This window comes from Epinephelus lanceolatus, chromosome 3 (assembly GCF_041903045.1).
Source record: "Epinephelus lanceolatus isolate andai-2023 chromosome 3, ASM4190304v1, whole genome shotgun sequence".
In the NCBI taxonomy this organism is placed as follows: Eukaryota; Metazoa; Chordata; class Actinopteri; order Perciformes; family Serranidae; genus Epinephelus; species Epinephelus lanceolatus.
This window is the reverse complement of record NC_135736.1, coordinates 44,774,219-44,789,634: the sequence shown is the minus strand read 5'-3', so window position 1 is coordinate 44,789,634 and position 15,416 is coordinate 44,774,219. Positions and strand designations below refer to the sequence as shown.

The 15,416-nt window shown below is 39.7% G+C and overlaps 2 protein-coding genes across 2 annotated transcripts in view; one reads left to right on the top strand and one right to left on the bottom strand.

The window, feature by feature from the left end:
• Positions 1–2: 2 nt before the first annotated feature.
• LOC117255989 (sialoadhesin-like) lies at positions 3–13,173 on the top strand. Its single transcript, XM_078166454.1, has 14 exons — positions 3–956; positions 2,961–3,320; positions 3,422–3,649; positions 3,847–4,203; positions 4,386–4,613; positions 6,521–6,850; positions 7,007–7,231; positions 7,343–7,600; positions 7,834–8,094; positions 8,185–8,445; positions 10,622–10,703; positions 11,041–11,101; positions 11,696–11,856; positions 12,438–13,173. Exons 1-14 carry the CDS (start codon positions 902–904, stop codon positions 12,499–12,501), a joined length of 2,931 nt encoding a protein of 976 aa, XP_078022580.1. The 5' UTR covers positions 3–901; the 3' UTR covers positions 12,502–13,173.
• LOC117255452 (complement C3-like) overlaps positions 12,512–15,416 on the bottom strand; it is a 43,809-nt gene continuing 40,904 nt past the window's right edge. Inside the window, exon 44 of the mRNA XM_033624388.2 lies at positions 12,512–14,283. Within this exon, the coding sequence (XP_033480279.2) occupies positions 14,139–14,283 (145 nt within the window). The 3' untranslated portion in view covers positions 12,512–14,138. The remainder of the gene's footprint in view (positions 14,284–15,416) is intronic.

The window sequence follows — 15,416 nt, the reverse complement described above, 5'->3', positions numbered from 1 at the left end:
CACAGTAAATGCAGACTGCAGACAGATTGCTGCTACAGTCTGAGTGAGTGAAGTTCAGTATGTGACCACAACCACAGTCCTGATCAACACTGTGAAAAATACAGATAAGGAGGTTCTGTCCAGCCACATTACAGATTGACGCCACCCAGCAGCGTATCACACTGCCATGAAAGGTGGCTTTTAGTGTCAGGTGTCTGACGCTGAAATCACTGAGAAAGCAGCGACTTCAGAATGAGAGGGAGCTGGATTTACACATTATGACTTTGCATTATTATTACTCTAATTTCTGCATGAATTATATTCAAAATAAACAGCCCAGGCTGTAATAAAATGTAAAACCTAATCAACTCTAATGACAAATAAATCATCATATGACTTTTTGTAGAGTTTATTAATGCGGTGCATCTTTTAAGTCATGGTGTCAAGACAGTTTCTCACCTTGCTCTGAAGTGTAAAGTCAGGTTTCACACTTCCCTTTTGTCTCTTTCGAAACTTAGTTAAGTTTTATTCCTCCAGAGACAAGACTGTGCCTGCATTTACAAAAGAAAGGACGACGTGAAAAAAATATCTACTCTTGTTAATGTGAGAAAGGTAGTGTGGCATGGATGAGAGGAGGTTTGGTACCAGGAGGCCACAAAACAGATATCTCATTCTGCAAAACAACAAATAAAAGTAGTTGTCTTTGTCATTTTACTGGCACCTGGTCCACCGTGTTTAAAAATAATGAGAAGAGGAAGGAAGTCTGGTGTATGTTAACCACCTGCTATCTCTCTCCTGCTTGTTCTCACGCCCACAGAGGAGCGTTACAGTTCAAGAGAACTTCCTTGATGTGACCAATCTGTATCATTCTGCACGTTAACCTTGTTTTATTGTCAGTGAAGCTACACGGAGAGGAGCAGCCATGAGTTCAACTGAAGCAGCAAGTCGATTTTTTGTCTTCCTTCTCTCTGTGCCAGGTAACGTATATCCACATTAACACTACAGGGCCTTTAGCACTCTTCTTCAGAGCAGCCTGTGGGATTAAAATAATATTTTAAATGAATCCCAGGTTGGCTGCTTTTCAGGTGTGTCTTTGCTTAATTATCTGTTTGTTTGTTTTTTGTATCATTACATATTTAATAATACTTTAAAATTTTCTTTTTAATCAACTATTTGAACTGTACTTTTGCATATTGTTGGCTAGTTCAATCAATAACAGCTCATAATATCATGTAAGCTCTTGTTTTTAATGCAAAAATCTTGCTTTGTAAGGTAACTAGTAAATGTTTCAAATAACTGTAGTGGGGTTAAAAAGTATGAGATTTCCTTGTGCCTTGAAAAGAAAACTCAAGTAAAGTACAAAATATTTTTATTCAAGGCTCCCTGTCTGTGCTGAACAAAAATTAAATGCAACAGTTTTGTTTTTGCCCCTGTTTTTCACAGGTGTAAGTTAAAGATCAAAGACTTTTATGTACTTCATAAATATTTCTTTCTCAATTTTTGGTTGCAAATTTGTTCAAATTCGTGGTAGCGAACACTTCTCCTTTCCAAGATAACTCATCCACCTGACAGGTGCCGCAAATCAAGAGTCAAGTACCATTACTACACAGGAGTGCCTTGGGATGGTCACAATAAAAGGCCGCTCTAAAATGTGCAGTTTCACCAGACAACACAATGACACAGATGTTGCAAGTTTGAGTGGGCGTGTCATTGGTATGCTGACTGCAGGAATGTCCACCAGAGCTGTTTCCCATGAACTGAATGTTCATTTCACTACTATAAGCTGTCTCCAATGCTGTTTCCATGAATTTGGCAGTACATCCAACCAGCATCACAACCACAAACCACTTGTAACTACACCAGCTCAGGTCCTCTACGTCCAGATTCTTCACCTGCAAGATCATCTGAGACCAGCCACCTGAAGAGATGATGCAACAATTGTTTTGCACAACTGAAGAATTTCTGAACAAACCATTGGAAACTGTCTCAGGAAAGCTCATTTTCATGCTCATCTTCCTCACCAGCGTCTTGACCTGACAGCAGTCTGTCATCATAGATGACGTGCTGTTGTGAGGCTGGTTGGATGTACTGCCAAATTCAGGGAAAGCAACATCAAAGACGTCTTATGGTGGCAAAATGAACATTATGATAGGAGGCACTCAATTTAGTTAATTAACTGTTTATCAGACCATAAGTGAGACCAGAATTAGCACACCCGACTGTCCCTCCGCAGGTCACCCTGCAGGTCAGAGATTACTTCCTCTGGAGGAATGCAGGCAGCAGCTCCAGAGGTGGACCTTCAGTCAGTGAGTGTAACAGCTCAAATTAAGCTAGCGTAAACTTCAGCAGTAAGTCAAGGTCTGTCTCCAGAATGCCGCTGCAAAATTAACAGAACAGAAACACAGCGCCAATGGACTCTGTGTTGTGATGGATGATGGTCATTTGTTGACATTAGCAAACTCCATTTTCAGGCTAATGCTAATGTTAGCTATTGTTGCACACTGTAGAAGTGCAGTGGAGCTGAAGAGAAAGTAGCACACTGTTGGGAGAAGTTTTCCTCTGAGGGCTTCCTGCCAGAAAAGGATTTCTTGGTGAGGTTCATCACATCGTTTGGATTTTGCCGGAAAAATCAGCCCAAGTCCTGTACTGAGAAGTCAGTCCACGGCCTGTTTAAGGCAACTGAGAAAGTCAGGGAGGGTCTCAGTTTTTAAGTCATGCTACAATCCGTTCCCTCATTGGCCATAAAATTATTCATATATTTAGACGTTCATACAGAACCTTTAAGTACAGCACTTGATGAAATGTACTTAGTTATAATTCCAGCACAGCACATGATGTGGGAGCAAAAGTAATTTTTTTTTTTTTTTAATTTGGGGTTAGGTCCATTCTCTAGCAGATTTACTTTCGGATGCACCTCCACAAAATATCCAAATCTGTTGTTTGATGTTAAGAATCTGATTGTGGTTTCTTCTGTGTTACAGTGATACAGGGTCAGTATGGCTGGGGAGTGACTTACAGTCCTACAAAGATCTGTGCCTTAAAAGGATCAACAGTGGAAATACACTGCAGCTACAGATACCCATCCAGAATAAACTCTGATATTACAGTTATGAAAACAATCTGGTTTACTAAAGTGAGTTACTATGAACCTGTGGACCTGACAACAGACCCACAGTATTCAGGTCGTGTGCAGGATCACTGTGATAAGATTAGGAACTACTGCACTCTGAGAATCACAGACCTGAGAGAGAGCGACTCAGCCGTGTACATGTTCATGTTTATCACTAACAAGCAAGGTTGGGGTCTTGCTGGTTCACCTGGAGTCACTTTGTCTGTCACAGGTAAGGGGGGGTGGGGAGGGGGTGTCTCAGTTCAAGCATGACTGTAGCTGTTGCAGACAGATTGAATTTATGCTCATGTAAATTATATTCCTTCTTCACAGATCCAGATCTTCAGGTGCAGGTGAAATCAATAGTCCACCAGGGATATTCCAAGGCAGAGCTGAGGTGTCACAGCAGTTGTCGTCTACCTGACAGTCCCTCCTACATCTGGTACGAGAATGGACAGAAAATAAAGGAAGACGCATCATCTATTTCAGTCTCCATTACGTTAACAGACAGCTATTCATGTGCCCTTAAAGGACATGAGGATTTACCATCTCCTTCGGTGTGTAAGTTTACTCTGCAGTGTCTCACTAACAGACTGCCATCTGGTGGCACAGGTCAAGTAGTGCAAATATTTTCAACGTATAAACCTACTTCCCTTTCTGATATTAACATCATGTTTTTGGCATTGAGCTGTACAGGATCACTTCTGCTGTCAGTAACTCAACAGCAATATAATCTATTACTGCTGTGAATCTTTCAGGTGTTGATGGTCGATACTGCAACAGAGTGACGTACACTCACAGAAGCGTCTGTGCCATTAAAGGCTCATCAGTGGACATTTCCTGCACTTACAATAGTCACAGCGATGATGTTGAATCTAAACTCTGGTTCACTACTGAACGCAGTCATCAGTGGCAGAATCCCTCACAGCCTGAGGATCTTCGTAAAGACTCCCAGTACGCAGGTCGTGTTCAGGTCCTTGAAACAAATAGAGGACGCTCCACTCTGAGAGTCACCAACCTGAGAGAGAGCGACTCAGCCCAGTATCACTTCAAATTCACAACACCAAGCTTTGAATGGGGGAGTAGTTTACCTGGTACAACTCTGACTGTCACAGGTACTGATGAACACAAACTGATGTTATATGTGGCATGTAGCTGATACTGAGGGTATGAGTTTGTGAGATAGTAAGATTTATGAATTAGAGAAATTAAATGAACTGTATGTTATTTTGGCTTTGTGTGTGTGTACCTGTGATCCTAGTATTTCATAATCAACATATCTGTGCTTTCTTTAAAGATCCAGATCTGCAGGTGCAGGTGAGGAGATATTCTTCATTTTCTTCCTGGAGAGAGCTGAATTGTCACAGCAGATGTCGTCTACCTGATCGTCCTTCCTTTATCTGGTACAAGAATGGACAGGAAGTTTGTAAAGAAACATCTTCTTCTTATTCAGACTACTTTGGATCTGTAGACAGCTATTCCTGTGCTGTCAAAGGACATGAGGATTTCCCCTCTCCTCCAGTGTGTGAGTTTACTCTACAGTTTCTGGTGGAGCCTGTAAACTATTGTTTGATACCTTAACTGCGTGTAATTCAGCAGCTGGAGACTCGAGCTTGAGGAAAATCATATCGCTGATGCCCCATGGGAATTTTAGACATGAATGGAAACTGAAGAGCTTACATTTCAAAATGTAGCATGACTTGATTTATAAAGGTGCATTTAGTCCTTCTGCTTAAATTGTTGAAAGCACAAAATTCTGATATGCACCTGTTGACTAGGGGTTTTAAACCAGCACTTAACCCATTCCTGTTTGCCTTCATGAAGTTAATGCAAGGCACCGTCATTTCAAACTCAACACTTCCTGTTTCTCTTTCATATTAAAAGCTCCTCATAACTTGGGTTGAGAGAATCCCTTCATTTTCTAAAAAGGCTTTTATTGTGAAACATTTGTAGGAACTTGTTGTGGAGGATTCAGTGACTGTCATAGTTTGCATGCTGTGCTTCAGATCTAGCTCCTGCCATCTGGTGGCACTTTTACGTTACTACAGTAACATTTCAGCTGGCACATGAACAGACACAGACTGAAATAATAGATGATAATCAAATAGGACAAGAATAACCCGATGACATCCCACACGTCATGAAAGACGACCGGGGATAATTGGTGTGGACCATTGTGTAGTCTGTTGGCCAAGTCACGGCAAGATTTTATGACTCCACAGTCTCCTAATGTGACACTGTGACTGTCAGAACGGACAGAAATGTCATGCAGTGTGAGTCCAGCAAAAGGGAGGTTTTTACCGCAGTGGTCTCTTCTCTCCAAAACAATCAGGTCCAGTGATTTAAACCGGTAAAAGCACTGCATAAAGTAGTTTCACATTTCTTTTCTGATGCCCTTCTCTAACTAATGTGGCTGATTCCAAAATGCAAGTGGCCATTTCTAGAGCCAGTGTTTGCTTTGTCTGTTCTGGGACCCTGCAGAAACATGCTGGTGCAACATAGCGATCTTTGTAGACCTGCTCCCTGTGCAGATATAAACCACTGGTAACAAAACAAAAACACAACCACTTTTATTTTCAGATGATTATACATTAAGGAAAACACACTTATTATATTATACTTCATTTTTGCCAAAATATCCTCCTAAATTGTTCACACTGGAGCTTAAAGTCCGTTTGTTCAAGCAAAAATACCAGACATTCTCTAATTCCACTTTCTGAATTGTGAGGATTTGCTGCTTGTCTTCATTTAATGTGACAGTAAACGTGTCTCTAATATATTTGGATTTCAGACTGCTGGTTGGACAGAACAAACACTGTGAAGGTGTCACTTTGGGCTCTGGCTCATTGTGACAATCATTTCTCACTATTTTTACAAACCAAACAATAAGTTGATTAATGGAGAGAATAATCAGCCGACTGATGCATAATGAAAATGATTATTAGTTAAAAAGTTGAAAATGAGCTCCACCTTAACCAGCTGCAACAGTAAAATCCTGCTAGGGATGTGTGTGATTAGTCATCTAAACGATTAAACGTCTGCCCCAGCTGCTCTTTACCCTCAGTTTAAGATGCAAGACCCCCAAAAAAGTAACTTGCATAGTGTAAAAAAAATCATTTCAAGAATGTCCCTCTGACAAAGAACAGTGTCAAATGCATGATAATGTTAAATTAGCAATGACAGGTCTGATGTTTGATTGATTGGCAAAAGATTAGAGTTACAAGGTCTGGAGAGTCAAGCTTCCTTGTGGCAGTGACAGGTGGGAAAAACATTTATTATATAATCCACTCATGGTAAGCTTATATGATTTTCATATGTTCTTAGTAGTTCCCTCTTTGCTTTTAAAGACACAAAAAGCACAGCTCTCTTTGGTATTTTTATGTGGGCCTAAAATGCATGCAATATAATGTTTTAAAATGTTAAATCTTTCAGGTGTCTATGATCAAACCTGCAACAGAGTGACGTACACCAGCAGAAGCATCTGTGCCTTAAAAGGCTCATTGGTGGACATTTCTTGCACTTACAAGAGTTATGAAGATGATGTTGAATCTAAACTCTGGTTCAGTCACTCACAACCTGGGGACATTACTGAAGACTACCAGTTTGCAGGTCGTGTTCAGGTCCTCGAAACAAAGGGAGGACACTCTACCCTGAGAATCACTGACCTGAGAGAGAGCGACTCAGGCCAGTATCACTTCAAATTCAAAACACCAAGCTTTGAATGGGAGAGTAGTTTAGCTGGTACAGCTCTGACTGTCACAGGTACTGATGAACACAAACTGATATTTCATTATACAATACAGTTTAAAGAAGAAAAAAATCATTTGAGTGACTGATGTCTCAGAGTGTTTCACAGCTGTGGAGAGTGTTTTTATAGACTTAACCAATGACATAGTGGATTGTTCCTCACATATCCAGCTCTCCAGGTGCAGGTGACCAGAATAACAGTCTACCAGTCTTATACTGAGGCAGAGCTGAAGTGTCACAGCAGCTGCAGTCCAGCTGGTCGTCTTTCCTACGTCTGGTTCAAGAATGGAGAGAAAATCATTGAGGACAGTTCTTCATATAAAGACCAGTTTTATCCTGGAGACTTCATCTCTTGTGCTTTTGAAGAACATAAGGATTACAGTTCTCCTTCAGTGTGTGAGTTTGCTTCTGTGTGTAACTAACAAGAAAGAATCAAACTCCACTACCCACTTCAAGTATAATATTTGCCTCTTCACAATTTAAACATGTTAATGTTTTCTCCTCCAGATGCTCCGGAGGTTCCCTCTGTGTCAGTGAATCCCTCTGCTGAAATCATGGAGGGTACTTTGGTGACTCTGACCTGTGGCGGTGATGCTAACACAGCAGCTAAATACACCTGGTACAAGGAGAATCAAACACTGATCACTGAAGAACCACAGCTCGTCTTCAGCTCCATCCAGTCCTCTGACTCTGGACTGTATTACTGTATAGCTGAGAACCAGCTGGGGAGGAGGACATCTGACTACATGTTTATTATTGTGAAATGTGAGTGAAATTCACTATGTAGTATTATGTAGAAAACACAACATACAGCCTATAAATTTAACTTTTAGGTTTGAATCATTTGAAAAGGGTCTTGGAGATCAAATATTTATTCAGCTCTGTCTGCTTCATATTCACAGTCTACTTTGTACTTCACTGGGACAGCTTCAGTAGTTGTTTATGGGGAGATTTTATTCACTATTTATAGTTAATATATGTAAAATCATCTTCTCCAGATGCTCCAAAGACCTCCAGTGTCTCAGTGAGTCCCTCTGCTGAGATAGTGGAGGGCAGTTCAGTAACTCTGACCTGTAGCAGTGATGCTAACCCAGCAGCTAAATACACCTGGTACAAGGAGAACCAAACACTGCTTCAAGGACCAGAAGGAAATTATCGCTTCACTTCCATCAGCTCTGAAGACAGAGTTTACTACCACTGCAAGTCTAAGAATCAGTATGGACAGATGAACTCTTCATCTTTATTTATAGATGTCCAGTGTAAGTCTTTTTTTTCAATGATACAAAAGTCCTTCATTAACACACATGCCAATATTAATGGAATGTGTCCCTCTTAATATTCTCCTCCAGATGCTCCAAAGCTTCCCTCTGTGTCAGTGAGTCCCTCTGCTGAGATAGTGGAGGGCAGTTCAGTGACTCTGACCTGTAGCAGTGATGCTAACCCAGCAGCTAACTATACCTGGTACAAGGAGGATGAAGACTCACCAAAAGCATCAGGACAGATCTTCACCATCTCTAACATCACAGCTGAACACAGTGGGAATTATTACTGTGAAGCCCAGAACACAAGAGGACGTCATAACTCCACCTTACATCTGACTGTTGTGGCAGGTACGTTTCCATTTACTTACACACTATGCAGCTGAGATCAGAACACACACACAACCTCCCCTTTAAACCTTACATGTGAAACTGCTCAAATCATGTCTACACTAAGATGGCTAAAATTAAGCATTTTATAAAATTGTTTCCATCAAGGAGAACTCTGAAAACAATGAGCGTCATTGAAAACATATTGACATATGTCCGTCTTAACCAAAGACTGAATAAATAATGGACGTAGCCACCGTGACATATACTATTGGACTCGTGTTTTGCAGCCTCAAGTTTGGCAACATGTCTGCTGCCATTTTAAATTTTTGGAGCCAGAAATGACCATATTTGGACAAGAAGGGAGAGTGGAGCTGTGGAGGATCGAGGGGTGGATCTAACTCATAGACTGTCACTCAAAACATTCACGTCCATAATTATGCTTAACTTTGGACCTTAAAGGGAAATTTCGGTTTATTTCAACCCATCTCCTATCGTCCTAAATTTGTTTCAAGTGACTAGTGACATAGAAATAATTGTTAGCATGTTAGCTGTTAGCCTAAATACAGCCGAGGCGCATAGTAGCGTCAGACCTGTTAAAACGTAAGTGAACAGGCAACCTTCAAGTGCAAAGTTAGTCCACTAAACAAGCTTTTTTTCCACAAAGACCGCCTCATATCGTTAGGATAAATGTCACAGAACATATAGAAAACGACATGTAAACGCGTTGTCTTACCTTACCGGTGTGCTGCCATGTTTGTTTACCATTTAGCTCTGCTTTCCAAAGCGCGGCCGAAATATATCTCGCGAGCTCTAGATAAAGCCCAGCTGGATACTACTCCAGGTGGAGGTGTCTCGTCCTCGGTCACATCCAGACCTTGAAAATAAGGCTGCAACCGGTCCCATTCCTTAAAACAGAGGCATTCCTCTTCTGTGGGCACTGGGGCACAGCATTCACAGGTACACCCCCAATCTCCAGAGCTATGCAGCCTTGCAGCAGCCATTCCTCCTCTCTCGTCCTCTACCTGTTGCGCCTCTCTCTCTCCTCCTCCGTTCTTCAATTTCACGAAGCTCTTCGTCAGTGTATTCTTGCTCAAATAAATAAGGGCGGTCATCAAACTCTGCAAAGTCAAATTCCTCCTCCACAAAGTCGAAGTCCGGCAAAAAGTCAGCCATTATTCTTTAAATCTTTCATAAAATAAATGAATGAACTTTTCAGGCTACTGTCCGGTTCTGCCTTCCAGCTGTTGCTGCTGGTTCAGGCACGCTATGAGATCGCTGCTTGTTCTCGCGATATTTCAGCCGCGCTTTGGAAAGCAGAGCTAAATGGTAAACAAACATGGCAGCACACCGGTAAGGTAAGACAACACGTTTACATGTTGTTTTCTATATGTTCTCTGACATTTATCCTAACGATATGAGGCGGTCTTTGTGGAAAAAAGCTTATTTAGTGGACTAACTTTGCACTTGAAGTATGCCCGTTCACTTACGTTTTAACAGGTCTGACGCTACTATGCGCCCCGGCTGTATCTAGGCTAACGGCTAACATGCTAACTATTATTTTTATGTCACTAATCACTTGAAACAAATTTAGGACGATAGGAGACAGGTTGAAATAAACCGAAATTTCCCTTTAATAACATTTAACAGTCCACTTATATGAAAATTCAGGTACTTGAAAGTATCTACATGACATGACACTGTCATAACTATGACATGACACGGTCATGAACCTGTCATGAACATTATGAACATGTCATAAACGTTTATGACTGTTGTCACTAAGTGTCATTCATCTTTTGTAATGACAAGTTGACATTGTTTGGGTTGTCTTGATTATGACTTGTCACCTTGTCACAGTTGGCTACTATGTTGCGGTAAAGTTACAAAGCCAACTTACCATCACGTCTGAACATACTTGATACGTATTGCTGCTGTTTCTGACCGAAACTGTGACGATCAAATGACTTGGACTCACTTCAGGTCTTGAGGTTTTCCAGAGGTTTGTTTCAACATTATTGAGCAGTGAAGACTAGACTTAGAAATAGATGGATAGATGCATAAAGGATTATAGCCATGATACTTTCCCTGTCCCAAAGAATATATTCAGATGTAAGAACAAGGTGCAACATAATGGTTGTAAACATCCTGTAACAGTCAAATTAATTCAGTGTTGTCATCTTATCACCACTTCTAGGAGCATGGAAATCAACAGCTGTTGGAACAGCTACTACTGTTGTCCTCGCTGTCATACTTCTCTCTGTCTTTATACTGACTAGGTAAGCAGTTATCTTCCGATAAATTATTGTTTCTTTAAGTCAAATTATGATATATTACAACTTGGATCTCATTGTTGGAGAAGTTTGGCCATATATTCTGACGCTAATGACAAGACTGTTGTCACTCAAGTCATCTGGAAACACAAAGGACGTTGTTACAACTTTGGCTGATCTCATTTTTCTTTCCTCGTTGGACAGAATACAGAACAAGCCAATAGTTCACTCAGATTCTCTAAACCACTGAAACTGATACCGCAGTGAAACTGAAAATAAGCACACTGTGCCCTCACTGTGAGTAAAAATATTAATTCATTTAATTTTTAATTCTCCTAACCAGAAAGAAGAGGGCTGCCAAGCAATCATTCAGGTCTGGGGAGAGATCAGACTACAGGACACAGGTGAGGAAGAAGAGCTGAACAATTGCAATGCAAAAGAAAACTCATTCTGTTTCAACAGTTCAGCTCAGACTGCTGGGTCACATGTAGAAGCACTGCATGTGCTGGACCGTGTTGGTGAAGAAGGGGCTGGTAATCTATGGTAGTCAGTTCTGGGTAAAGTAGAGAAAGAACAACATTCCGGTTACAAGCAGCCAAAATGAACCTCTGGGCTCAAGATAGATGTTGAAGGAGTCTTTGTTGAGGTACTCTAAGCACATACAGAGCAAGTGGGAGAAGATCTTGAAGCAGACCCAGAACATACTGGATCTGACAGGACATATCTCAGGGTCTGCCAGCAAAAGCCACAGGCTGTGGCTGGGGAGAAGGACATGAGGGCGACTGTGCTTTGAGACTCTTACTATCACCATGACCAAACCCAGATAAGCAGCAGAAAATGGATGGATCAGTTGTATAACCCAAGGTTCTATTAAAGTTCAAGATTGTTTTAGGGAGGCATTGGGTTATTTTTACCTTCATATTCTAGCGCAACAGGATTTATATCCAGGAAATGCCCCTTTTAAAAAGCCCTTCAAGTAACAGCAATCTTGTCCGCAGTATCTTCCACCTGGGAGACAGCTGGACGACCCGCAGGACGACCTTCACTATGCCAGTGTCCGATTTTGCAAGAACCAGGCAGATTTGGCCGTCAGACCAGTTCAGCCCCACAGACACGAGACCGAGGAGAGTGTTGTGTATGCTGATGTCACGTTTAAGAGGTGAGCAACAGGAACATTGTTCTGACTTTGAAGGTATACTACGCAGGATGTTCCCAAAAATGATTGACTCATACTAAAGTAATCCCTCTCAATCATTACTCATGACCCACTAAAAGTGTGTGAGACCCTGCCCTCGTCCTGTATTTCCTTATGTTCGTCTTATTTTGCTGTGTTCGGGACGTCCCTCAGCACAGCAGGCAGGTAAGGTTGTGACTTTTTAAAATGGTGGCTACCAGGTGCCAGACCATGGGCAGCACGCATCTCAGAGGAAGCTTGTAAAATCATGGACACAGTATGGAAAAAATTCAAAAATAGCAACGCCAAACAGCAAGTGGACAAAGCTTGTTCCAAAACGAGTGAACTTGGGTTTGGCTTTCAGTTTTGCTGGTGACAGAGTTTATAAACAGTAGCCAACAATTCCTGCATAGTATACCTTTAAGGTTGAAATTACATTAGCTTGGAGTAATTACATGGCTGTTGCATTTGCCTGATGTAACTGTACCTTTTTTTATGACCACTGTTTTTATCATTTATTACTTTATCTGCAAAATTCCTTGATTATTTTTTTCATTGAAAACCAGATGTCAGAAATCAACCGGAGAGGATCCAGCTGCACTGTACAGCACAATCAACAAAACCCGCTGAACATATGGTATTTATATGACGTAGTTTGTTTATTTAAGCATGTAACCATTTATTTACTGTAATTCTTTCTGAGTACACAGCATTGAGACAACCCAACATTTTTTGACGACAATTCAAATTTACAAATTTGTGCAGAATACAGCTTGTTATTAATAGTCAGCATATATTACCCCGAAACAATATGTAAAATATCTAATGCTGTTTATTGTAAACACATTTTTTTTCTACATGTTTTGCAGACGTCTGTTTATAGTAGAGGGACAGACTCAAGGAAGAAAACTTATTTTGCTTTTTCTGTCACTGACCTCCTGTTCTTCGTATGGATGACTGACAGTTTTAACACCCAGCAGATAGTTAATCCTTTAAAACTGATACATATGTGGAAGGAATTAGGGTTTTAAAGGGGCAGTTCAAAGTCAAATATAATTATTTTTCCTTTTACCTGTAGTGCTATTTATCAATCTAGGGTGGGATGGAGGTGTTTGAGATATCCGCTTAAGAAATGTCTGCCTTCTGTCCACTAAAATGGAACTAGATGGCGCTCGGCTTCTGGTGCTCAAAGTGCCAAAAATACATTTGAAATACAAAATAGCAATGTCTCTTTTCAGATATCATGATCAGGTTTCTCAAGATAATCCACAGACCTTGTTCTGAGCAGTTTCATGTAGGAACTATTTTCTTTTCACTGAATTGTACCCACCAACCATATCACTGTGCAGAAGGAGGCATGCATCTACTCATGGACTAAAGGCTCATGCTTGTGACAGCACAAAATGTAAACATTAATGGCGTCCTTCTCGGCTGAGCTGTAACGTTAACTAGCTCAGAGGTGCTAGGTGAGCCAGTGGTAGATGCACGCTTCCTTCTGCATGGAAATACCTTTTGTATTTCGGTAGAAAGAAAATAGTTCTTACTTGAAACTGCTCACAACAAGGTCTGAAGATTATCTTGCACAACTGTGTCATGATTTCCGGAAAGAGACATTGCTGTTGAGGTTTTCAAATGTATTTTTGCCACTTAGAGCACCACAAGCCGAGTGCCATCTAGTTCCATTATATTCAAGAAAAGGCAGACATCTCTACAGCTAATATCGCCAACACTCAGAAACTCACAACAAAACAATCTAGACTGATAAATAGCACTACAGACAAGAGGGAAAATATGTAATATTGATTTTGGGGTGATCTGCTCCTTTAACCTTTCAGGCTAACAAGCCTGTAGAATGATGCCTTTTGCTGCAATGTGTTATACTAATAACAGCCCTTCATCAACAATATGTGTAATGTTAGCTCATGTTACAGTAGGATATTTGACAGTTTGATAATTTTGTTTTGTGTTGAGCATTCTATAAAAACTATAATACCCTTGAGGAGATGGTACAGTGTTCTCTGTCGCTGCCAGTAGGATGTAGTTCTTCCTCATTCTTATTTTAACATCACAGTAGAGATGGGCATGCTGCTGTAACCAGCTCTGCTTTCAGTTCTTTTTTCCGCAGTGAAAACGCAACTTGTTTTTATGTCTTCATTGCACAGGCTTTAAGCCTAAAATTACCACTCAATCTTTGTGTGCCCACTAATTTGCCATCTTTACATCAAAATTGCACAGGAGAATGGTGTTCAGTTGGTGCTTAGACACTTCTACAGCCTGCAGCCATTGACAGACAGTTCATATGCAGTGTCCTCGAGGTTCTTGCATTTAGCTTGAAGGCTGGGGTTGTTGGAGCACTCTGCAGATGTAGGCCAGCGTTCCACCCAGGTGTCCTTTCCCAACATGTAGGTTAATCTGACAGACAGGAAGAAAAAACAAAATAAGAACAGTGAACCTTGTTTAACCACTTTGCCTAAAAATGGCTATGATATATCTTTGACTGCAGTTTCATTGTTGCAGCAGTGACTTACTATACTATGACTTTTTTAATGACATACTATACTATGACTTTTTAATGACGTACTATATTATAACTTTTTTTTACATACTATACTATGACTTTTTCATGACATACTATACTATGACTTTTTGGACATACTATACTATGACTTTTTATGACATACTATACTATGTCTTTTTCATGACATACTATACTATGACTTTTTATGACTTATGATACCATAACTTTTTTTGACATACTATACTATGACTTTTTTGACATACTATACTATGACTTTTTTATATATACTATACTATGACTTTTTTGACATACTATACTATGACTTTTTTGGACATACTATACTATGACTTTTTATGACATACTATACTATGACTTTTTTTGACATACTATACTATGTCTTTTTCATGACATACTATAATATGACTTTTTATGACTTATGATACCATAACTTTTTTTGACATACTATACTATGACTTTTTTGACATACTATACTATGACTTTTTATGACATACTATACTATGACTTTTTGACATACTATACTATGACTTTTTTGGACATACTATACTATGACTTTTTATGACATACTATACTATGACTTTTTTGACATACTATACTATGTCTTTTTCATGACATACTATACTATGACTTTTTATGACTTATGATACCATAACTTTTTTTGACATACTATACTATAACTTTTTTGGCATACTATACTATAACTTTTTTGGCATACTATACTATAACTTTTTTGACATACTATACTATGACTTTTTTGACATACTATACTATGACTTTTAATGACTTATGATTCCATAACTTTTTTTAACATACTATACTGTAACTTTTTTGACATACTATACTATGACTTTTTTGACATACTATACTATGACTTTTTTATGACTTATGATACCATAACTTTTTTGACATATTATACTATGACTTTTTTGACATACTATACATACACATACATACATACATACATACAAAACCATGATTTTTTATGACATATTATATTGTTGACATATTA